At 36.0% G+C, this 26,614-nt stretch overlaps 1 protein-coding gene and 1 long non-coding RNA gene across 11 annotated transcripts in view; one reads left to right on the forward strand and one right to left on the reverse strand.

Annotated features, from left to right (window-relative positions):
• Nucleotides 1-565: 565 nt before the first annotated feature.
• RAP1GDS1 (Rap1 GTPase-GDP dissociation stimulator 1) overlaps nucleotides 566-26,614 on the reverse strand; it is a 170,994-nt gene continuing 144,945 nt past the window's right edge. For 7 of the 9 annotated variants that reach the window (XM_029942955.1, XM_029943009.1, XM_029942979.1 and 4 more), the window contains 6 exons: nucleotides 25,364-25,498; nucleotides 24,309-24,434; nucleotides 23,150-23,289; nucleotides 16,977-17,103; nucleotides 6,662-6,790; nucleotides 566-2,460 (listed from right to left, as the gene is read on the reverse strand). In XM_029942955.1, coding sequence (XP_029798815.1) covers nucleotides 2,333-2,460; nucleotides 6,662-6,790; nucleotides 16,977-17,103; nucleotides 23,150-23,289; nucleotides 24,309-24,434; nucleotides 25,364-25,498 — 785 coding nt within the window. In that variant the 3' untranslated portion in view covers nucleotides 566-2,332. The remainder of the gene's footprint in view (nucleotides 2,461-6,661; nucleotides 6,791-16,976; nucleotides 17,104-23,149; nucleotides 23,290-24,308; nucleotides 24,435-25,363; nucleotides 25,499-26,614) is intronic. The other 2 variants (XM_029942963.1, XM_029943002.1) reach the window with 2 other exon arrangements.
• On the forward strand, nucleotides 16,858-17,475 carry LOC115294965. Of its 2 annotated transcripts, none has more exons than XR_003910239.1 (2): nucleotides 16,858-16,951; nucleotides 17,252-17,475. It is a non-coding gene; the product is annotated as an uncharacterized LOC115294965 (long non-coding RNA). The 2 variants fall into 2 exon arrangements; XR_003910240.1 differs by lacking the exon at nucleotides 16,858-16,951 and adding an exon at nucleotides 17,090-17,164.

Below are 26,614 nucleotides of genomic sequence, written 5' to 3' on the forward strand. Positions count from 1 at the left end.
TCCTCCCATTCTGTCCCTCAGAATGCATGCTTAGTGGGTAGCAAACATTTAAATGTGGCCTCCAGAACCAAGATGGAGTAGCAGGATACATGGCACAGTACTGTCTGTAGACTCTCGCCTCCTGCTACGGCAGAGCAGCACGTCACCCAGTTTGGTGGACCTCCGTCATCAAAAAGGCACAGCCTGCTGATCTCGCTGTAGAAAAATCAGTGATTAGAAATGTACTTTGTTTTGCTGGAGATTGGAATTCCTAGCATAGCAACTGATTGCTGGTAGCTGGCCCAGATGATGGCTTCTCTTAAATCTGTAATTTCTGGATGTCTCTGTTCTGAGGTTTTCAATATGATGCTTTTCAATGGGGACAGATCCTATAAAAGAAATTCTTAGAAGTCAGACAAACATCTAAATTTCAATTTCTCTATCAGTCTAGAATTAGTTCAGAGAGTCTGGAAGTTTATGGAAGTGGTAATTCATAATCAAATACTGAGCACCAACAATTAGCAATTACTGTTCTAGGAGCTGGAAATAGAAGTAAAATATACAAACAAACCAAATGATGCCATAATAATTTGATATACTATTTATTTAGTTATTAATATGGACAGCCTATTCAACATTACAGATGTTTTTCAAAACCTATAATAAAATATAGTCCACTATCCAGCCCAGAAGAAGACAATAAACAAGATCGTTCTTACAGTAAGTGTAGCATAAGCACTCACAATAAGGAGCCCTTTCCTGGACAATCAAAGGGAACAAAGTTTCTTTACCTCCACTGAGGTCTTAATTTTGAGTTATAGCTGTTTCCAAATCAAAAGTCCAACTTCAGTCACCCCATAGATATGCGCAGCATCTCCCGATGGAGAGGAAAGAGCTTCTGTCACCCGGGCAGCCCAATCTACTGTCCTGTAGTCCTTCCATATTGGAGCCACCATACCTTTCAGCCAGTGTCAAACTTGTGCGTGGGGCAAGACAGGTATGTCACAAGGATCTTTTGATTAATTTACAAATATTGTGTTTCAAAGTTCTAAAAACCCATTTGGTGGTGGTAGTGGCAGTGAAGAGTACACTATATTTCGCCAAGAGGGTCTTGTCATCTCTTGAGTCTTGGCGTTGTCACCTTTTCTGATAGCTTTAAGATCTATTGCAGTTCTCGGTGGCAAGCAAAGGTGGGAAACTCTAACAGCTACTGGTGTGAGGCCATCTGCAGAATGAACTGGACTGGCTACTATGGCTTTTATAACCTGCTTCCTTTCTGTAGTATAGACAAACTTCTTTCTTAGTCTTTTATTCTACGTCCTGCTAGTTCTATTTTCTTAATCATTTTTCCTGTGTCTAGTAAATAGAAGATTTAAAAGGACTATAACAGGGGAAACGTTTTGCTTTCAAGCTGAATGATGAAAAACAGCCAAAAGAAAGCCCAAAAAAACCCAAAAAAACCCACCACCCTCCGATGAACTATACTCAATTTCCTCAGTTGAAAACAAATGTCAAATGACTCTGAAAGACAAGTGTTGGACAATGCTGATTAATTGATGGAAAAAGTGCTGAAGTCAAACTATACATTTATCAGATTCTAAAAATAGGCAAAAAAAGTACTTGTAAAATAGATTCTTTAACCCCTTAGTTTCATGCTGAAAACCACAAGTGTTTTCAATGTTATGCTACTGATGACAGCCAATTAAATATGAAATTTAAAAACCTCAGGGAAGTCTTGCCAGTTTGTGGCAATTTCAAGAGTCTACATAGTAGGAAGAAGGAGAAACCATAGGGTAAAGAGTGAGAGCATTGGATTTTATTTAACTCTAGGTACCATGGGTTTGACATTAGTAGGTAAGACTAATGAATGAGCAGCCATACAGTTGTTTGGTCACTGTGCTTCCCAAGCACCAAAAAATGGAGCTATTTTTACTATTCAATTCCATCTTTAATAAGCTAGACAGATCCTGCTGCATTCTTGTTTGTTTCTAATTTACCAGTACATTATTATGTAGTTTACCAAATGTGAGGAGCAAGTCATTATGTAGTACCAAGTTTACATCATCATAGGACTACAACATGCACATTCTACTTAATGTAGCTCAAGCAACAGGAATACAAGAGAACAGTTATGGGGTGGAGACTTGTTTTTGACAGATTTATGTTCACACTAAACTACGGGTTTAGAAATCTCTTATTGGGCAGGTACCTACAGCAGTTCTTCAATTGGTACAGGAACATTACACGCATGCACAAGTGATGTGGAAGAAAATGAAGCAGAAGAGGCAGCTGGATGGGAGGACAAAGGGGAATCAGAGGTGGGAGGGTGCCATGAGTCAGGGAAGGGCGGTTCTCAGCTTTCCACAGTAAGTCTCTGCTCTGTCAGAGAGGCCTGCTGGGCAACACTTTTGTTCTCGTGACTGCGAAGTTTGGATACAACATCTAGAAAGGCCAAATCCTGTACTTCCTTGTGTAGAGATTCTGGAAGACAAAACAAGATAACAGAGATGCTCCTGTTAAATTGTTCTAATCTTACTCTATAGTCCAGTATATATACCCAAAATGTTTATTTGGATAATACCAAGTTATAGAACTAGGAAAATTTTTGATAAAAACTGTGGTAGCCTAGAAATGCTAAGACATTTTTAAAGACAAGTGTTGGACAGAGCAGTATCCTAGAAATATCTTCTTTATAGATGTGTTATAATAAATCAGAGAAACTTTACCTGCCATAGTTATATGTAGATAAATCAAATGTCAAGTTCTACAGTCTAAGTTGGATCAGGGAAATGAGTTATAATGAAACACAGCTCACTGTATGATCTGAAATTTCAGTTATATACCCCTTGACCCTATCATCAGTTCAAATATGAAGTCCAATGACAGATCTGTTTCAAACTAAGTTTTTAAAAAAATTTTTGTGGCAAATGAAAAGGTTGTACTTCACATCCTTCAATAAATTTCTGTGACAAGAGGCTTCCCTTTTTGTTTTCTGATCTTCCTCTTTCTGAATTTCTTGCTCTACTTAACCTCAATTACAGGAAAACACAAGGCTCTTCTTAAGACTTTGAGACTGCTATACGAGAAAACCGAGGTCTAATAAGTTTAATGTAATTAGCATCCCTCAAAACTGATATATTTACTTTAATAAGACTGTGGGGACTTATTATAAATAATGTTTTTAATAGAAACAGAAAAACACATCCTAAACTTCAAAAGGAATTCCAAGGGACTCTCAGTATCTAAAATCTCGAAAAAGAAGAAAGTTGGAGGTCTCACACTTTCTAATTTAAAACCTATTATAAAGCTGTAATAATCAAATCAGTGTGGTGCTGATATAAAGATTATATCACACACACACACACCAACAGAATAAAGCAGAGAGCCCAGAAATAAACCCTCATATATGTAGTAAAAATATTTTTTGACAAAGGTATCAAGACCATTCAATGAGGAAAGGGCAGTTTTTTCCATAAATGGCACTGGTAAAATTGGACAGCCACAAACCCTTATATGCAAAAGTTAAATTTCAGAACTAAAACTGTAAGACTTAAAGTGGAAAGGAAAAACTTTATGCCATTGGACTTAGCAAGGATAATCTTGGATATACATCAAAAAACACAGGCAACAAAAGGAAAAACACACTGGACTTTATCAAAATTAGGAAATTCTGTGTACCAAAGTATACTACCAGGAGAGTGAAAAGGCAACTCACAGAGTGGAAGAAAAATATCTGCAAATGATATATACAATAAAGGATTAATATCCCAAACATACAAACAAAGCTTTTGACTCACCAACAAAATTACCCTATTTAAAAATGGGCAAAGGACTTGAATAGACATGCTCCACAGAAGATAAACAAATGGGTAAGGAACACATGAAAAGATCCCCAGTGTCACTAATTGTTAGGGAAATGCAAATGAAAAGCACAACAGGATACCACCTCAGACTCATTAGGATGGATATAATGGAAAAAACAAAATAACAAATGGTAGAATGAAATTGAAACTCATGTGCATTGCTTTTAGGAATGTAACATGGTGTAGCCTCTGTGGATGGTGGTTTCTCAAAGAATTAAACATAGCATTACTGTATGATTTAGCAATTCCACTTCTGTATATATGCCCCAAATAAAACAGGGACTGAAAAATCTTAGTGCACCAGTATGTTCATAGTGGTATTATTTATAATAGCCCAAAGATGCAAATAACCCAAATGTCCATTGATGGATGAAGGAATAAACAAAATGCAATATATGTATACAGTGGAAAATTATTCAGCCTTAAGAAGGAAAGAAATTCCGATACAGGCTACAACATGGATGAGCCTTGAAGACATTATGCTAAGTGAAATAAGCCAGACAAAAAAGAATATTGTATGATTCCACTTATATAATGTACCTAGAGTAATAAAATTCACAGAGACAGAAGACAGAAGGGTGGGTGCCGAAAGCTGGGGAGATGGGTGATTAGTGACTTATAGTTTAACAAGTACTGAGTTTCAGTTGGGAAAAATAATGGTGGTGATGGTTGTGCAGCCGTGTGAATGTACTACTCTGCCACTATACTGTACATTTAAAACTGGTTATAATGGTAAACTTTATGTATACATTACATTAAGGGGCACCTGGGTGGCTCAGTCTGTTAAGTGTCCAGCTTTGGCTCAGGACATGATCTCACGGTTTGTGGGTTTGAGCCCCGCGTCGGGCTCTGTGCTGATAGCTAGCTCAGAGCCTGGAGCCTGCTTCGGATTCTGTATCTCCCTCTCTCTCTGACCCTCCCCTGCTTGCGCTGTGTCTCTCTGTCTCTCAAAAATAAATAAAAAGCATTAAAAAAATTTTTTTAAATGCCTTAATGAGAGTCTCAGGAAGGAAATAGAAGCCATATAGAAGTAGCAAATGGGAATTTTAGGACCCAAAACCTATAGCACTTGAAATAAAAACTTACTGGATAGTCTTGAATCAGAATGGTGCAGAATGAAGGGGATAGAAGAAATGAGTGAACTTTAAGAACAACAGAAATTACCCAAATTGAACAAGAGAGATAAAACTCTAACAAAAACGTTCAGGGGCCTGTAGAATATAACTAAAGATTTCCCGTTCCTGCCTAGAAACCTGGAAGGAGAGGAAAAATAGGGCAGGATGAAAAAGTACCTGAAGAAATATGGTTAAAAAAACTTTACAAGTTTATCAAAAGACATAAGCCTACAGACTCGTGAAGGTGAGAAAACTTGAAATAGGTTAAACCCAAAGAAATCCATGCCAAGACACATCACAAACTTCAATATTAAAGACAGAAAAAAAAAAATCTTGAAATGATACCTTACCAACAAGGGAAGAAAATAGGAAGACTGAATTTTTCTTAAACTATGGGGGCTAGAAGAAAGTGACACATTTTTCAAGTGTTGAACAAAAAATTCTGTACTCAGAGAAAATACTTTTCACAAAAAGAAGGGGAAATCAAGACATTCTAAAATAACAGAAAACAAAGAAAATTTGTCACTAGCAGACCTAACCCCCAAAATGGCTAAAGTAGGTTCTCTAAACAGAAAGAAAATGTTTAAAAACAAAGAACCTTGGAACATAAGGAAGGAAAACACATATAACAAAGATGAAAATAAATATGAAGACTTTCCTTCTCTTGAGTTTTCTAAATTATATTTGATGGTTGAAAACAAAAGTTGTAACAATATATAAATGCTGTTGTAAATAAGAGGAAATATCTGAGATAATTATAAATGAGGGAAGGTAATAAGACTAAATGTTCAAGCAATCAACAAGAAGTCAGGAATGAGAAACAAAATTAAAAAAATTAAACTGCAGACATAAGCCATAACATCAGTCATTACATTAAATATAAATGGTCTAAATACATTAAAAGAGACTGACACAGTGGATTAAAGCACATGACCTAACAAGGTGCTGTCTATACTACAAATATAATAATAAAGCAGACTGAAACTAAAAGGGTAAGGAAAAGATCCCATGAATGTTATTCAAAAGAAAGAAGTAGCTATAATAATATCAGATAAAGTAGACTTCAAAGCAAAAAAAAAAAATTACCAGATAGAGAAAAACATTTCATAATGCTAGAAAGATCAATCCATCAGGAAGACACAGTAATCCTAACGGTATATCTACCAAAAGAGTTACAAAATATGTGAAGGAAAAATTTACAGAACTAAAAGGAGAAACAGACAACACCTCTGCCTCAACAACAGACAAAACAATTAGTCAGAATATCAAAATCATAAAGCAAACTCAATTCCACTACCAACAATGGAAAAAAAAAATCTGACATTTAGAAAACACTCCACCCACTAAACAGTAGAATATATGTTCTTTTCAGTGTCCATGGAACATATACCAAGATATGCCAATGATTTCTTGACCAAATCTGTTAGATAATAGGATATACAAAATCATAACTTGTTCTTTATATAAAACATTTGAGATGATGAAATTAACAGGCATTAATTTTTAACACTGATTTTTGAGTATTTGCTATGTGATAATTTATTATAATAAGAATCTTTTGGAAATATTTTTAGGTAAAAGGAATACTATCCTCCATAAACTAATTTATAATGTTCCTAAAACCCAAAGCCAGCATTTACTACTTTTCTATATTTAGTGTCAAACATATGTTGATAGATGTAAAATGATAGAAGAAATACTTACCAGACCCTATGAGGGCACAAATCAGGACCATGGAATTATATTTGATTTCAGGAGCACTTCTTTCATCTGCTAGCAGTCTGTGTAAAATCTGTACAAGTTTAGCACTTTCTAGATCTTTCTCAGCAGTGCCTAGAATATGAAACAAAGGATCAGTTATGTTCATTGTTTATGAGCCTGGTGCAATGTAGCTAAATATTGATTCCCTTACTAGAAACAGCCAAAAGGGGCTGATTAAATAACAATGACCTATGGGGCACATGAATGGCTCAGTCAGTTAAGCGTTTGACTTTGGCTCAGGTCATGATCTCACAGTCAGTGGGTTCAAGCCTCATGTTTGGCTCTGAGCTGTCTGGAGCCTGTTTCAGATTCTGTGTCTCCCTCTCCCTTTGCTCCTCCCCTGTTTGCTCTCTGCCTCTGTCTCTCAAAATAAAGACTAAAAAAAACAAAAACAAAAACAGTGAACTGTAGAGAGAATATTCAATTTAGACATTATTAAAAAAGAGTTAAAAATTCAGATATTTCAGGAGTTTAAGCTTAAAATTTGGTTGCATAATATTCCTTTTAATATGAGGCAATTAAAAATCTTTATTTTGGAAAACATTAAACATATACAAAAGTAGAAAAGATTACATACTGATGCACTGCTTAAAATTATTTTTAAAAATTATGTCCAAACTTGTTCATCTAGCTCTAGTTTCATTCACCTACTCTCACCCACCCCAAATTATTATGGAGCAAATCCTACAAATAACATTCTTCCATATGTATTTAGGTATGTATCTTTGAAAAATGAAGACTCTCAATGCAATTCCTAACAAAACCTCAGGAGGATTTTTTTGTAGAAAATTGGTAAGTTTATACTAAAATTTATATGGAAAGCCACAGGCCATAGAATAGGAAAATAATCTTGATAAGAAATAAAGTGGGAGGAATTTTTCTACCTGATACTAAAGCTCACTATAGCACAGTTATCAAGGCAGTGTGGTCCTGGTGGAGAGACAGAGAATTTAACAGAGAACCCCAGAGAGACCCACACACATATGTTCAAGTGATTTTTGAAAAAGGTACAAAATCAATTCGGTGGAGGAAAGATAACTTCTGCAACAAATAGTGCTGGCAATTAGACATCCATAAGCAAACAGAAGAAATGCTAACCTAAACTGCACACTGTGTACAGATATTAACTCAAAATGGATTACCGACCTACTTGGAAAATGTAAAACTATAAAACTTTTAGAATATACAAAAAAAATTTCAACTCAACAGTTAGAAAATGAGCAAAATGGGAGGGGCCAAAATGTCGACCAGCATGGAAATTCTCTGCTTCTAATATCCCTGAAATGCAGCTAGATCAGCACCAAACCATTTTGCACACCTAGAAAACTGAGCTGACGACTAACACAATAATCTGCATAACTAGAGCCACAGAACTTGGCAGATATGTGGTGCAGAGAGGTGAACTGGGGGGAGAGAAGCCATGGAGGGTAGGAAGCTGTTTTTGTTTCCAGAGAGAGAATGAAGACAGGTGGGAGAGTATAGCAAAAGCACTCCCTGCCAAAAGCAGCTGGAAAGAAAATGAGTGGCAACACCCACAAGGAACTGAACAAGAAAGAGAGAAAGGAGAGGGTTTCAATACCATTAAGAGTCTATAAATAGGGGAGTGCAGAGTTGGAAACTCTGCAGCTTGATACCTGGTGGGGTTCTGGTGAGAAAGACAAATCCTCAGGAGCAGACTGTCAGGTCCGAGGGGTCCTTGGGCCAAACGGGGAGAGGAGGTTCCCCTGCCAGGAGGACATTTGCTAGAGGCCGTGCAGCCTCCCCACAAAGGTTCCAGTGGACCCCAGATTACATACAAGTTTGCTGGTGTTAGAACAAGGATGCTAGGGTGCGGTGAAGCCTGGCACCAGATGTGCGTTGTGATTCACCACAGTCTCTGGGAAGCTGCTGTTACACCACTGTGCAAAATTTTTCTGGGGTAGGCTGGCACCAGGACACAGTCTCTGTGCTTCTACAGTGGCATTGTCACAGGAGCATTCCTAGAGGTGGGCTGGCACCAGGCCATTGCTCAGTTACACCCTCCTTTAGAAGGTTAGAGTGAGTTCAAGCCGCAGGCCCATTAGGATTGAGGGGTTTGGATACACACAAACATCTGAGATAAAATTTGGGAGGGAGGTGCTGCTTGGCAGGCTGATGGCTTGGTAGTGTACACTAAAGAAGTGGGAAATGGAAGCTAGAGACAAAGGAGAGATGCTTGCCTGCTGGTTGGCAAGAACACAGTTCTGATGCTAGAGACTGGGAAGCTGGGTGACTCCTACACGAATGCACATACACACATACGCACACCACACCAATCCACCCCAGTATGCTACGCAGCGCCACCTAGTGGAGAACAGAACCCTTACACCAAGCCCTGTCTGTGCCAACCAAGCCCTAGAGGACGTCCACAAGTCTCTCCCCCTGCTTAGTGTATGGACTATAAAGTCCTTCATAATTTGATTTCTAGGGGAAAGTGGATGTAATTTCATTCTGATTTCATTCTGTTGACTTGTCCATCTATTCATATTCTGTCTTTTCTTATTCTTGGATAGAGAAAGAGAAAAAACTTTTATTTTCCATTTTATAAAAAAAGATTTAAAAAAAATTTCTACTATATTTGTATTATTTTTTGTAAATTGTTTTAGTCTACCTCATTTCATTTTATTCTATTTTACTGTGTACATTAAAATTTTTTTAATGTTTTCTTACTTTTTCTCTTTCCCCCTTTCTTCTTTTCTTTACTTTCCCTTTCTTCTCTATCAAGCTTCTTTCAACAACCATACCAGAATACACCTAGGATATAGCTTCCTTTACTTGATTTTGTGTGTTGTAATTTTTAAATTTTTATTTTTAATTTTATTTCTCCAAAATGATGAAACAAAGGAATTTACCCCATAAGAATGAACAGGAAGAAATGACAGCCAAGGACTTAATCAGCATAGATATAAGCAAAGTGTCTAAATCAGAATTCAGAATCATGATAATAATATTAGCTGGAGTTGGAAAAAAGCATAAAATCCTTTTCTGCAGAGATAAAAGCAGTAAAATCTAGTCAGGACGAAATTAAAAATGCAATAACTGAGATGCGTTCTCAAATGAATGCCATGGTGGCAAGGACGGATGAAGCAGAACAGCAAATCAGCAATATGGAAGACAACTTACGGAGAATAATGAAGTAAAAAACAATGAGGGAAACTAAGGCAAAGAAAAGCACAATATAAGAATCAGAGAACTCAGTGATGCATTAATAAGAAATAACATCCGAATTATAGGGGTCCCAGAAGAAGAAAAGAGAGAAAAAGGGGTTGAAGGTTTATGTGAGCAAATCATAATAGAAAAATGTTCCTAACCTGGGGAAAACACAGACATCAAAATCCAAGAAGCACAGAAACTCCCATTAGATTCAACAAAAACTGACCATCAACAAGGCATATCAGAGTCAAATTCACAAAATACACAGACAAGTAAAGAATGATGAAAGCAGCAAAGTGAAAAAAAAAAGTCCTTAACCTATACGGGAAGACAGCTCAGGTTTGTAGCAGACCTATCTACAGAAATGTGGCAGGCCAGAAAGGAATGGCAGGATATATTCAAAGTGCTGAATCAGAAAAATATGCAGCCAGAATTCTTTATCCAGCAAGTCTGTCATTTAAAATAGAAGGAAAGAGAGAGTTTCTCAGACAAAGAACAACTAAAGGAGTTCATGACCACTAAACCAGCTTTGCAAGAAATGTAAAGGCGTACTTTTTGAGGGGAAAAAGGACAAAACAAAAATAACCAAAAGCAACAAAGACTATAAAGGACCAGAGACACCACCAGAAACTCCAACTCTACAGGCAGCACAATGGCAATATTTCAGTACTCACCCTAAATGTCAGTGGACTAAATGCTCCAATCAAAACCGACAGGGTACCAGAATGGATAAGAAAACAAGATACATCTATCTATTGTTTATGAGAGACCCATTTTAGACCTAAAGCCACCTTCAGGTTTGAAAGTAAGGGGATAGAGAACCATCTATTATGCTAATTGTTGTGAAAAGAAAGCCAGAGTAACCATACTTACATTAGAAAATCTAGATTTTAAAATAAAGACTGTAGCAGATGAAAAAGAGCATTATATCATAATTAAGGGATCTTCCCAAGAAGATCGAACAATTGTAAGTATTTATGTTCCCCAACATATATAAATGACACGCAAATATATAAATCAATCACAACATAAAGAAAATCTTTGAAATAATACCATAATAGTATAGAACTTCAATACCTCACTCTTACAGCAATGGACAGATTATTGAAGCAGAAAATCAACAAGGATACAATAACACACTATACAAGATGGACTTATCCAGAAGCAGCATAATACACATTCTTCTCAAGTGCACATGAAACATTCTCCAGAATAGATCACACACTAAGACACAAATCAGCCTTCAACAAGTACAAGATCTCGATCATACTGTGCATATTTTCAGACCACAATGCTATGAAACTTGAAATCAACCACTAAAGAACATCCTACTAAAGAATGAATGGGCTAATCAAAAAGTTAAAGAGGAAATTAAAAAAGACATGGAAGCCAATGAAAATGATAACTCCCAAAACCTCTGGATGCAGCAAAGCCAGTCATAAGAGGAAGTATATAGCAATTCAGGCATTCCTAAAGAAGGAATAAAAGGTCTCAGATATGCAACTTAACCCTACACACTGAAGAGCTGGAAAAAGAACAGTACATGAAACCCCAAAACAGCAGAAGATGGGAAATAATAAAGGTGAGAGCAGAAATCAATGCTATTGAAATAACAAAAAAAAAAAAAAAAAAAAAGAACAGATCAATAAAACCAAGAGCTAGTTCTTTGAAAGAATTAAGAAAATTGATAAACCTCTAGCCAGACTGATAAAAAAGAAAAAGGAAAGGACCCAAATAAACACAATCAAGAATGAAAGAGGAGAGATCACAACCAACATTGCAGAAATACAAACAACAGTAAGAGAATATTATGAGCAACTATATACCAATAAATTGGGCAATCTGGAAGAAATGGACAAATTCCTAGAAACATATAAACTATGAAAACAAACAGGAACAATCAGAAATTTGAATAGACCCATAACCAGTACAGAAATTGAATTAGTAATCAAAAATCTCCCAAAAAACAAGAGTCCAGGGCCAGAATTCCAATGGAATTCTACCAAACATTTAAAGAGGAGTTAACACCTATTCTTTTGAAGCTGTTCCAAAAAACAGAAATGGAAGGAAAACTTCCAAACTTATTCTATGAGGCCAGTATTACCTTGATTCCAAAACTAGGCAAAGACCCCTTTAAAAAGGAGAACTACAGATCATTTTTCCTGTTGAACATGAATGCAACAATTCTCAACAAGATAATAGCTAACTGGACCCAAAAATATATTAAAATAATTACTCACCATTATCAAGTGGGATTTATAACTGGGATGCAGGGCTGGTTCAATACACACAAATCAATCAATGTGATACATCACATTTAATAAAAGAAAGGACAAGAACCACATGATCCTTTCAGTAGATGCAGAGAAAACATTTGACAAATATACCATCCTTTCTTGAGAAAAGGCCTCAACAAAGTAGGGATAGAAGGATTATACTTCAAGATCATAAAAGCCATATCTGAAAGACCCACTGCTAATATCATCCTCAATGGGGAAAAATTGAGTTTCCCTCTAAGGTCAGGAACATGACAGGGATGTCTACTCTCACCATTGTTATTCAACATAGAATTGGAAATCCTAGCCTCAGCAATCAGACAATACAAAGGAATAAAAGGAATCCAAATCAGCAAAGAGGAAGTCATACATCTATTCTTCATAGATGACATATACTCTATATGGAAAACCCAAAAGAGTCTACCAAAAAACTGGTAGAACTGATCCACAAATTCAGCAAAGTTGCATGACATAAAATCAATCAATGCACAGAAATCAGTTGCATTCTTATATACCAATAATAAAGCAACAGAAAGATATATTAAGAAACCAATCCCATTTACAATTGCACCAAAACCCATAAAATACCTAAGAATAAACCTAACCAAAGAGGCGAAAAATCTATACTCTGAAAACTATAGAAAGCTTATGAAAGAAATTGAAGAAGACATACACAAAAAAAGGAAAAACAAATATTGTTTTTCTTCATACTTGATCGGAAGAACAAATATTGTTAAAACATCAATACTACCTAAAGCAATCTACATATTCAAGGCAATCCCTATCAAAACAGCATTCTTCACAGAGCTAGAGCAAACAATCCTAAAATTTCTATGGAACCAGAAAAGATCTGAAATAGGCAAAGCAACCCTGAAAAAACAATCCAAAGCTGGAGGCATCACAATCCCAGACTTCAAGATGTATTACAAAGCTGTCATCATCAAGACAGTGTGGTACTGGCACAAAAACAGACATATAGATCAATGGAATAGAACAGAGAACCCAGAAATGGACCCACAAATATATGGTTAACTAATCTTTGACAAAGCAGGAAAGACTATCCATGAAATAAAGACAGTCTCTTCAGTTTTTGAACTGGGAAAACTGGACAGCAACATGCAGAAGAATGAACCTGGATCACTTTCTTATACCATACACAAAACTAAACTCAAAATGGATGAAAGACCTAAACATAAAACAGGAAGCCATCAAAATCCTAGATGGGAACCTGGCAACAACCTCTTTTACTTTGGCCGCAGGAATTTCTTACTCAACATGTTTCCAGAGGTAAGAGATACAAAAACAAAAATGAACTATAGGGACCTCATCAAGAGAAAAAGCATCTGGACAGTGAAGGAAACAATCAGTAAAACTAAAAGGCAATGGGTAGAATGGGAGAAGATATTTGCAAATGACATATCAGATAAAGGGTTAATATCCAAAATCTATAAAGAACTTACCAAACTCAACACCAAAAACAAAATAATCCAGTGAAGAAATGAGCAAAAGACATGAATAGACACTTTTCAAAGAAGACATCTGGATGGCCAACAGACACATGAAAAAATGCTCAACATCGCTCATCATCAGGGAAATACAAATCAAAACCACAATGAGATACCACCTCACACCTGTCAGAATGGCTAACATTAACAACTCAGACAACAACACATGTTGGCAAGGATATGGAGAAAGAGGAACCCTTTCGCACTGCTGGTGAAAAAGCAAACTGATGCAGCCACTCTGGAAAAGAGTATGGAGGTTCCTCAAAACATTAAAAATAGAACTACCCTATGACACAGGAATTGCACTACTAGGTATTTATCCAAAGGATACAGGTGTGCTGTTTCGAATGAACACATGTACCCCAATGTTGATAGCAGCACAACTGACAATAGCAAAGTATGGGAAGAGCCCAAATGACCATCCAGAGATGAATGAATCAACAAGATGTGGTGTATATACACGATGGAGTATTACTAGGCAATCAAAAAGAACGAAATCTTGCCATTTGCAATAACATCGATGGAACTAGAGGGTATTATGCTAAGCAAAATAAGTCAGAAAGACAAATATGACTTCACTCATATGAGGAATTAAAAATACAAAGTAGATGAACATAAGGGAAAGGAAACAAAAATAATATATAAACAGGGAGGGGGACAAAACATAAAAGACTCTTAAATATAGAGAGCAGGATTGTTGGAGGGGCTGTGGGTGGGGTGATGGCTAATTTGGCAAGGGGGGGTTAAGGAAGACACTTGTTGGCATGAGCACTAGGTGTTAAACGTAGGGGATGAATCACCGGATTCTACTCCTGAAATTATTATTGCATTGTATGCTCACTAAATTGGATGTAAATTAAAAAATAAAAATAAATTTAAAAAAAAAAGAAAAAAGAAAATGAGCAAAAAATATCCATAGGTTTTTTTTTTAATCACCAAAGAATGTATACAGGTGGCAAATAATGATGAACATCTTTTCATATGCTTATCATCAGAAAAATGGAAATTAAAACCATGAGTTAACTACAGCTTTAGAGTGGTTAAAATAAAAAACTGTGTTAACACCAAATATTTGGTGAGGATGTGGAGAGGACTATATCATACCTATAGTGTTGGTGGGAATGTAGAATGGTACAGTCATTCTGAAAACAGTTCGACAGTTTCTTCAAAAATTAAACATGTAGTTATCATACAACCCAGCAACTGCACTCCTAGACATATATCCAAAGAAATGGATACAATGCTCACGTGAAAATTTACACATGGATGTTTATAGCATTTTTTAATTTTTAAAAGCCCCAAACTGGATTCAGTCCAGATGTTTAAACAAATACTGGTATGTACCTACCATGGGACACTATTCAGCAATAAAAAAAAAAACTACTGATGCTCAAACAATTCAGATGACTCCTTAGGAAATTATGGAAGACAATCCCACATAGTCACATACTACTTGATTCTTATATATAACATCTTAGACATGAAGGACAGATTAGTGGGTTCCAGGGATTAGAAGCAAGGTGAGGGGTACAAGTAGGAAGTAGGCGAGTGTGGTTGTAAGTGGAGGGATCCCTGTGGTGTTAAACTATTCAGTATCTTGACTGTGGTGGTCAGTACACCAACCTACACATCATAAAACTATACAGAACTTAAAATACACACAAATGACTGGGGAAATCTGAGTAAGATGGTAAATTATATGAACAGTTAAAATATTATTTATAGTTTTGCAAAATGTTACCATTGGGAAAAACTGGGCAAAGTATACAGGGATCTCTGTATTTTTTTGATTTTTACAAAACTGCATGTGAATCTACAATTATCTAAAAAAAAAAAAAAAAAAAAGACTCTTGAAAGTGTTGCTTTCATACTATTATCATGTAAAAATGTATAATTCCTTAATATCAAATAGACTATAAGAAAACAAGGCTGGAAAAATATGATTTTCAAAGTGGGATATGTATTAAAAAGTATATCTTAAACCCAAGAAGCCTAGGAAACATTAGGTAACAATAAAACAATGTATGTATCACATTTTATATAGTTCAACGGTAAGGGGACCAGATGCAGGCAAATGCTCTGTTATCAGGAAACTGATGAAATTAGACCTTGTTTGGAAGAGACTGGCACAAAACTAGATTCATCCCAGGTATGGCTCATCAAGCATATTCTGAAATATCCCCATCACTGTAAACCACTTAAAATCAGGCTAAGAACCCAGTTTGGTATTCAACGTCCTCCACGATTCCCACCTTCATCACCCCACGCCCCACGATGGCTGGCCTTCTAGGCTGACTCCATCTGAACCCTGTGTGCAGTCATGCCTAATCCAGGACTCGAAATGACCTTCAAAGCATCTCTAACTATAGACCAAGTCACTGAGAATAACCCTATGTTTTCTTGAAGTCTTTTATCTTTAAAATTCAGAAAAATTTTACATCCTATTTAGACCTGTGATTTTTTAAAACCTGTTTTAAAATTCAAAACCCTTTTAGACGAAAAAATCCAAATCTCTCACATCTAAAATCTGCGTAAGTGTGACACTAGAGGAAGACACACGATGCCTATGCTTTGCCCCCCTGGTGGGTCTGCCTGCGCCTGTGTGGGAGTTAGGGGGACAAGGGTTATGGGCTCGTTCACAGTGTTATTACCGAAATGGCTTTGACAGGACAAACCTACTAAGTCCACAGTCCTTTTCTGTGGAAGGCAGCCTCAGGCCTTAATCACAGACATGGGACTGAGTGTCCCCAGCTGACTATATCAGAGATTGGTTCCTGGGACAAAGGTTACTATCCATAAGCTAGACGCCTATGAACTAGCTTCTTAAGAATTCTGAATGTAAAACACACAGAAGAGTGACCCAGAAGGTGAAAATTTAATGGCAATACTGTAAAGCAATAGAAACCATGGTGATAGGAGATAAAAGAATCAGTAGAGATGGAAGAGAAGGTCTGGGTCACTGGAAGAGTAGCAGGCTCTAAATTTGCTGTTGTACCTAAATAACGTTTCATTTCTTTGGGAGGCCTGCTGAAAATTCTATATTCACCAAGTGCCTATAACTTGAAATAACATTTAAGAGTCAAACTCTATAACAGAGTCCAGCATTGGTCTAAAAATGTTACCAAAAGCAAAAGCTTTCATGGCAGCCTATAGAATACTAGTTCCTGTATTCTTAGCTATAGGTTGCAGACACACACTGGCAAAAGGCTTCTAGTCAAGGTTCAGTCTGACTTCTATTCCACTCCTGTGCTTCATTTCATCCAAGATAAAAATAGGAGAAAGTAAGTTTGACACTGGGGTACTTACCCAATTCTAAAGCTGCTATTAATGCCAAAGCAACAAGGGCTTCATTCTGCATTATTACATGTTCACTAGTTGCCATGGTTACTAGATGCTTGATGCCGCCACTCTGTACAATGGTTTTAATTACATCCTACGATAAATAAATACCACAGAATTATACACTTTAAATTTTAAACAGAAACTGCACTGTAGTCAGTCAATTTATTGTTAAATGGAGTGGTTTTCTGACAGTATCCTATATGAATCATTACATTTAACCATGTTTTTTTTCTTCACAGAAACTAAAAAAGCTTTTAGCTTTAAATAAATTCATCCAAAGATGACAACTTAAATTACCTGAGTGAAAAAGACCATTGCAGTTCATAGCCAGGAATAAAGAGTTCCGGAAGCTACCAAAGAAAAGTGTGATTGCCCCAAATGTTGACTTACCACAGGATTAACAAAAGAAAGTAAGACTTGAAATAACAACAATAACAATAAAGTCCTTTCTTTCAAATTTTTATTACAGTACCACATAGTTCTTCCCCAGGTGATCAGGTAAGTTTTTGTTTTTGCTTTTTTAAGCTTTTAAACCTGTGTTGGATCTGACAAAACTGGATTACCTGCAAAGGGACCTGAGCAGAACTTGTAGCAAATTCTGTCTCCCTCGGGCACCTGGGTGGCTCAATCGGTTGGACGTCTGACTTTGGCTGAGGTCATGGTCACATGGTTCATGGGTTTGTGGGCTGTGGCCCTGCATCAGGCTCTGTGTTGACAGCTCAGAGCCTGAAGCCTGCTTCAGATTCTGTGTCTCCCTCTCTGTACCTCTCCTCCACACCACTTCACTTTCCAAAATAAACATTTAAAAAGTTAAAAGTTAAAAACAAAATTCTGTCCCTCTCATTTCTCATGGTGCCTATAGCTCTATCCTCTCCAACAGCAGAGGAGACAGTAGGCTCCAGATTGAAAAAAGCTCAGTGCCAACACTGACCAAGGAAATTACAGAACCTCTCTGCATCTTGTGACTTTACCTATAATGCTTGGGTAATGTGTTATCATAGATTTTTGTGATAATTACAAGGTTATTACATGAAAAGCACATATAAGAATGTATGGCAAAAGTGAGGTTTTTAAAAATGGCCACTCTTTTTGTTTTCATCTCAGAGTTTTGCTGCCTGAAAACTCTTGGATTGAATATGATTTAGTGGAAAGTCTCAATTAGAGAATTTTTAAAAGTAACTTGCCTTGTTCTTACTACTTTCAGTAATTTGAAGTAAGTGTCAGGTATTAAGTAGCCCATCTGCATTAGCTTTAGAAACAGTATAAAACTAACTAATTAGAAATATTTTTAAAATTAATTTGCTAAAATATTTGAAAAAGTTTAAAAAATATATTTTTTATTAGTTTTTAAATTTATTTTTGAAAGAGAGAGAGAGCATGCGAGCAGGCCAAGGGGCAGAGAGAGAAGGTGACACAGAATCTGAAGCAGGCTCCAGGCTCCTGACCTGTCAGCACAGATCCTGACGTGGGGCTCGAGTTCACAAATTGTGGGATCATGAGCTGAGCTGAAGTTGGACATTTAACCGACTGAGCCACCCAGGTGCTTTGAAAAAGGGTTGTTGTTTCTTTAAATACTTCCACCTTATATAAATTCTTAAGAAAACTATCTGTATATAATATCTTTGCTCTGAGCCCAAACACATATAGAGATCAAACATTCTAAATCAATGGGGTCCTAGTGCTAAGCTTTTACAGTAGTTGTGTTCTAGCATCCAACAAGCCTTTTCTCATCAACCTCTTTTAAGTGAAAAACTATCTTTTAAAGACTTTTCTAATGAAAAGAAAGCCTCCCAATATACTGCTTACTGGGTGAGTACTTTATTTGAAACATATAATAAAATGCTTAAAATTAGTGAAGAATTTTTAAAAAATCACAAAGGAGGGTTATTGAGTAAAGAAGATCACAGGAGATTCATAGGTACATATACAGTCACCTAATGAAGATTCTTGGCCTATCACTTTATCTTTCATTTCATGATTCACCCTAGAAAGTCCACTGTAGTAGCAGGAGGGGCAGGTCAGAAATGAAGAAGCAAACTGCCTATCAGAAGCAAATAGCTCCCCCATAAGTCCAAGCATAGCTCCTTTTCCAGCTCACTTTATTGAACAAATATTGAAGTATTTTTTTAAATGCCTGCCCTCTCTCTTTCTAATTCAATGAGTGTTTACTGAGTAGCTCCTCTATGGAGCTGCTGTGTCTGACAGAATGGGGGATAAAAGACAAATGAAGCATTGTACTCGTGTTATTTGACAAAAGAGAATAATATTGATGGCTACCCTCTACAGAGCAACAACTGTACACTGAAGATCATACCAGTTAGCCTACAGATATTAGCATATTTTTATCCTCACAGAAAATCCCATTAGCTAGATATTTTCTCCAGTTAACGATGAAGAAACTGTAGCTTAGATTAAGTTATGAAATTTGTCAGTGATTAAGTGGTAAAAAGCCAAGATTCAAATCCAGGCAGTTAGACCATTTGTGGTCTATCCTAAAAGATGTGCACTGAATCCATCATAGTGCCAGGTGCAGGCAGTCACTGATGTGCTCTGAAGAGTCTCTCTGAGTATATTTGAAAGTTATGGTTTTAAACCTTAAGATGTTAAAAAAAAAGTGCAATATCAGCACCACTCCACGGAGCAAGGAGGTTCATCTGGAGAATTACAAATAATTTTAATAACCACATCTAAAATTAACCGAGAGAGGTTAACTTCTCTGAAATCATTTCACCTATAATAAGTAAACTGTAGAAATACATAGTAAGATTTTTTTTCTGGGTAATCATTCGAAACCTCAGATGTATCTGCAAAATCTCCACAAAAATTTCGGACATACTTTGTAGTGTTTTACAAAGTTTTAAATGATATGTTATTTTGCAATCCTTTTTCTCAAGTTTTCTTATGGAAAGCTAAGTTTTGGTACATACATAACCAAGGCAAATTATCTATGTAAGAGTCTCGCACATTTAACTTTTATGGTCAATTTGCCCTTAATAATTGAGATAAATTCCTACTACAAACTTTGTTGAAACTGTATAACCATGCTGATTACAATGTAATGTTCTGAAATAGGCCTGAATTCAGGATAATTTATAAGATTGCAGATCGGTGCAGCCACTGAATCACCTAATGAAAAATTTTCTTCCTCAACTTTGTATCATCAAAGACTGCTTCTCAGTATGGGATTTAGACACTTGTTAGATGAGTGAGCAAATGACTAAATACATTTGTTTATACCAATTTTTAGATTGATAATTGATGAAGAATATTTTACTCTTAAAAGGATAAAGAAAAGTATCTTTGACAGGAGGGAATTTTTATATGCCTGAATTTTTATATTTTACCTCTAATGTAGAGGGAAAATATACTTTTCTGTTTTTGATATCTAAGTCAAAAGGTCCAGCTAGTTGCTCAACAGCCCTAGCCCAGGGCTCTCTTTCAACAGAAGATGTGAATTTACCTATTGGCACAAGTGCAGAAATCTACTGTATATGGCCAAGATGACTAAGCTAGTGTGAAACCCTGTGAGTCAGTGCAAACTTTCAGAGGGTTGGATTATAAGACAGAATTCAGGGTGACTTTAAAAGGAGTAGGATCTTTAAAGTTTAAAAATAACACAAGGACAGAGCTGTAATTCACAACAGCTGGTTAAGGATCTACAGGAATGTAAAAAAAAAAACAAAAAAGAAAACCCAAAAAACAAAAAACTTGTACCTAGTGTTTAAAAGCTTATTCCAGAGCAACATTTTCCAAAGTATGTCCAGTGGAATGTATTTAATAGATGCAACCTGCAAAAATGAACCCCTGAGAGTAAAGGCAGCTTTTTTTGGGTAGTGCTAATGTGTGCTGTGAATTTCAAAGGCAGGGAAAAGGAATGGACTATTTAACTAATCTGATCATACAACCATTTTTCTTTGTGGAATATTCCTTAGGGTTATTATTCAATGGAACATATTCTGAAAACTGCTGCTCAAAAGGAATCACAGATTCCACTTTAATGTTTGTGAAATTTGAAAGCAATTCTACTCTGGAGCTCACACAAGGAACACACCTTATGTTCTGATCATTAAAGTACGTCAATCATGGTTCCTACTGCTGCTTAGCAGAAGTATACACTCAACTGTAGGAATGATACATACACAAAAAGACCCCAAACAAACCAACTCAGCCAATTTGGTACTGAATTGTAAACATGAAGTTGTAATGTGACCATAAGTTATAATCTTGTATCCTGGGTAGTGTATGTAAATGATGAATCACTAAATCCTAAGCCTAAATTTTACCATGTATGTTAACTAAATAGAATTTGAAAAAAATTAAATTAAAAAAAAAAATAAAGGAAGATTCTAGAGGGGGGGGAATTGTTTTGTTTTTTAATTTTTTAAAAGTTTATTTTAATTTTGAGAGAGAAAGAGAGAGGGAGAGAGAGAATCCCAAGCAGGCTGTGCACTGTCAGTATAGAACCTGAGGTGGGACTTGAACCCCTGAACCCTGTGACCATAAACTGAGCAGAAATCAAGAATCGCTTAACCGACTGAGCTACCCAGGTGCCCCTTTTGTTACACAAATTAGAATTTAAATAAAAACTTGAAACAAAAAAATAGATTCTAGGGGAGAAACTTTTTTGTTACACACACACACACACACACACACACACACACACACACACCCCCAGCCACCCCTAGAAAGGTACACTGTAATGTTTCTCTTGTCTTTTCAAAGCACCGACATGATGATGGATGCTTAATGGGGACTGGGAAGTTTTTTTGTTGGGGGAAGGGGGAGTAGGGGTTTAGATGAGGGAAAGGGAAACCTGTGATAAATATTAGTAGAAAAGCCTCAAATCTCAAATTACTCTAGCAGTTTAATGGCTTTAGATCCAAGATTTGGTTAAAAAGTCATGATGCACTTTCCCTTGGACATACGTGAAATGTTCAAAAGGCTCACTTTGGAAAACAGCCTTTTAAAAAATAAAAGGTATATAATACACTAAATCAGCTGCTAAACTGCTGGCCTAGCTTCTCACCATTACGATCTTTAATTCATTTGGTCATTCACTGAACAAACAGGTTATCTACCACATGTCAGACACAAAGTAGGCTGGACACTGCTGTGAGAATGCATTTCATCCAACTTTGTGAGTTCAGGGCACCATACTATCTAGATATCATTTAAATTTTAATATCATTAGCCAGCTCGGTCAGTGCCTGGTACACAGATGTCTGACACTGAGAGTAGTGGTAAAAGTAAGAACAGCAACATTCACAGCAGTTCCATTTACTGAGTGCTTACTATGTCCTACTATGTCCAGCTGAGCACTTTGTATAATGATCTCACTGAATCATTCTCACAACACTTTCAGGCGGGTATTAGCCCAGGTTCCTCAGTGTATTCACACGGAGATACTGAGATGTGAAAGGCACTTGACCAAGCAAATAGCAGGGATAATACCCAAACTCCTGTTTGATTCCAAAGCCTTATTCTTAACTATGATGGAATAAAACTAATTAAAAAGCTCAATCTTCAGTTCTTTTTTCAGAATTTGGATCACAGTCATCCCTCATTTCATTGTACTTCATTTTACTGAGTTTCACAGATACTATTTTTTTTTAAACAAATTGAAGGTTTGTGGCAACCCTGTGTCAAGCAAGTCTGTAAGAGCCATTTTTCCAACAGTATTTGCTCACTTTATGTCTGCATCACCTTTTGGTAATTCTCGTAAAATTTCAAATTTTTTCATTATTATTATGTTTGTTATGGTGATATATGATCAGTGATTGATAACTCACTGAATGCTCAGATGATGGTGAGCATTTTTAGGCATAAAGTGTTTTTTAACTAAGGTGTAAAAATGATTTTATGAAACATGTTATTGCACACTTAACAGATTATAGTATAGTGTAAACACAACTTTATAAGCATTAGGAAACCAAAATATTCATTTGACTCACTTTACTGCATTTTCACTTTACTGCAGTGGTCTGGAACTGAACCTATATGATATTTTTGAGGTATGCCTGTATTGTATTTATATATAAATAATAAAATGCAAGCTTATGTGTAGGATCTATGATATTGAGTTTCCAAAGGGACCACTTTTTTTTTTTTTTTAGTAAATGGCTTCCTCTGGAACTTACTTTTGATTTACTGTGTCGTATGAGGGCTGACAGTAGTCTGTTCGACTCCCCCATCACACCAGCATGATCTTTGGCTTCACACCATTCCACCAAACGCTCCACTAATTTAACGTTCTTTCCCAGTTGTTCAGCAGCTTCTGCTATATAGGAAAGAAAGCAAACCACAAACGAAACAGTCACTGATAGGCAACCAACCGAAGTACCTGGTACAGACTGTAAGAGTGAGAAAGAAAGTCATACATTTAAAAATTACAACACAGTGATTTTATTAAGCAAGAACTGCAGATACTCCATATCTGATGGACTCTTTAGCTTTTTCTATAAAGTTGTGGATTTTCATACAAAATACAAAAATACAATTTTATACTCTTATGGTTCAGCCTGGTAGTCTGTTAGTACTCTGGCAAACTATAACAAAGGGTATTAGAAGGATCCTGAGGAATCAATACAGACAAAGGTTTAGGATTTAGAAATATTTAAATAAACAAGTCATTCCAAGGAGTAGCTTTCATGGTTGTTTCTGTAACCAGAAAAATTATATTCTTGTTTGCAAAACAAGTTAAAAAAATTTTAACTGTCAGCATACTGAAACATGATTCTTTTTATTAATTAAAACAATTTTTTTTAATGTATTTATTTTTGAGAGAGAGAGTGAGAGACAGCATGAGCAGGGGAGGGTCAGACAGAGAGACACAGACTCTGAAGACAGGCTCCAGGCTCTGAGCAAGCTCTCAGTACAGAGCCTGATATGGGGCTCAAACCCACAAACCACGAGATCATGACCTGGATGCTCAACCAACTGAGCTGAAGCTGGACGCTCAACCAACTGATGCTCACCCAGGCATCCCTTGAAACATGATTAAGACAAAATAAAAATGTGTATGAAATACTTAAACAGAAAAACCCTTCAGAACTGCTAGTGAATCAGTGATAAACCAGGATTGTATGTACAATAAAGAGATGCAATGCAATTTCCATTTAAAGTCATTTATAACCAAGCATGGGAATTAATGAATGAAGTTTTAAAACCAGTCTCTTTCTATCTTTTATTTGCCATTTATCTTTATAATTACATAATTCTCAAAGCTAAAAACAAATCCTTTTCAACTAAGGCACATTGTCATACCAAAAATGTACCTTGGGAAAGCATTTCTTTTACCTTGTGCATCTATTAACATTCTTAATGTTCCCAGAAGTTTGAACTGAACTGGGGGCATTTCAGACTTAAGAAATTTCAAAACTGCCTCAGTGACTCCAGCTGATAACATCTTTGCTTTATTTACAACTAGAAAGAGAGAGAGAGAAAAAAGACTATAGTTAAAATGGTGCTAGAATTCTTGATAGTCATTCAATTCAATATACATTTGTTGTCTGATTACTTTTAAGGCCCCATGTTACATTTTTCTATTTAAAAGGTCTTGTTGCTTTTCTGTGCATTTTAAGAATGGGACTGGGGGTGGGGGCAGTTATTTTGTTTGTCTATAGGAGCATAACCTACAAAATCATACACACTGGGTTTTTTAACCTAACCTCAAAACACTTAACAATTTGAAAAGGAACTCTGACAATGTTGTATTCTTATTTATAGAAAGCACAATTCCTCAAGTTTAATAAGTGTTTCTTTTTACCTCTGTTCTTGATCCAATTGTGTTACCACAGATGTTCTAGACATTAATACACAACATTAATCTGTCACATGAACCAAATGGACTTCTTGTAGATTGTATCTTCATACAGTTATACTATATTACCTAATCAGAAATCTATTTTTAGAAAGCAGAATAATAGCTTTAATGATTTCCTGTACTATTCACCATGACACATTAAGGCTATTTTTAAAAATTATACCTGCTTATATAGAGGGGGGGAAACTCCTAAAAGTCATTCTTTTAGGGGACTCTATTAAATGATGCCATTATCTTACTTCAACTGAAGATGCTTTAAAAAGCTTAACCATACAATATGATGAAAATCTAGGAGTTTACAAAACGTAACAGAATATTTGAATGATCTGAACAAATACAACAATTATGCTTATATAGTCTTATAAAATTTATTTGACCTATCTCCATTTATTAGTGAAAAAAATATAAATAATTTGAGGACTTATTTTTTTCTTCATCAGGGCAGGTCCATAAATCACACAAAATAAATACCTTCCCCAAACAACAGATCTTATTTCTTACATAGTTGCTCACCATTCTTACATCTTACCTGGAATGGCCAGATTTCTGAGGGCACTTAACGCTGCATGCTGCACAGTTACATTTCCATCTTCTACATGTCTGTCCAGTAAATCCATAAGTTTTTCTACAATTCCATTGTCTACCATATGGATACAATTCCCATCTGAACAAAACAGAAGCATTTTTCTTTCCTCTTTATAAATATCTATAAATATTTTAGAATAGTGATGCCGATCCATTGTCTACATTATGGAAAATGGAGCTATATGAAAATAAAATGAATTCCAACTCTTTCTCCATTAGATTTACAGATTTTTTTCTTTACTTGGTGAGAAGTAAGGACCAGAAAAATCTCTAGCATAGAACCTGACAATATATTAGTAGACAAGTAAATAGAAACCACATGCTTAAAATGTCTACCAATAATTTTCATTTATAGTCAAGTAGGCTTAAGTTCTGCCAATGTTACAGTGATAATACTCCATATTTTGTTATCATGGCTGATGTTATTTTTCAATGACAAAATTTTTGAAATATGTATAAAGCAGAGAGAATATTAAAATGAACCACTCACTATTTACTTCACATTTAGTATCAACAATTACCAATATTTTACTATTCTTAATTACATCACTAAGGAGTGCATGATCATTCTCAGAAGTAAGGGGGTAAAAGTGAAATAAGTCATCCATTATGATATACAATTCACATTAGAATAAATTCAAACTTAAAACAAAAAGAAACCATTTTCCTAGACACAGTATGAGTTCCTAGACTGAAGAGCAGAAGTTCCAGACTTCAGAAATGAACATGAAGGTTTGGTGCTTTAGAAATACATTAAACCAGGGTGCCTGGGTGACTCAGTTGGTTAAGTTCCTGACTTTGGCCCAGGTCATGATCTCACGGTTTGTGAGTTCAAGCCCCATATCAGGCTCTCTGCTATCAATGTAGCGCCTACTGCAGATCCTGTGTCTCCCTCACACTACTCCTTTCTCCAGCCTCTGTCTCTCAAAAAGAAAGAATCATGAAAAAAAAAAAAAAAGAAAGAAATGGATTAAACCATATTAAATATTCTACCCTAACCAGAGATTACTCACACTTAAGTTTTGTAGGCATACAAGTATAAATGAAGGTACAATAACCCTACAAATAATACTCAGATTATTAAATTAAAAAATCAGCAGCTGGGGCACCTGGTGGTTTAGTTGGCTAAGTGTCTGACTTCGGGATGGATCACAATCTCCTGGTTCATGGGTTCAGGCTTTCTGCTGTCAGCACA

This window comes from Suricata suricatta, chromosome 1 (genome assembly GCF_006229205.1).
Source record: "Suricata suricatta isolate VVHF042 chromosome 1, meerkat_22Aug2017_6uvM2_HiC, whole genome shotgun sequence".
In the NCBI taxonomy this organism is placed as follows: domain Eukaryota; kingdom Metazoa; phylum Chordata; class Mammalia; order Carnivora; family Herpestidae; genus Suricata; species Suricata suricatta.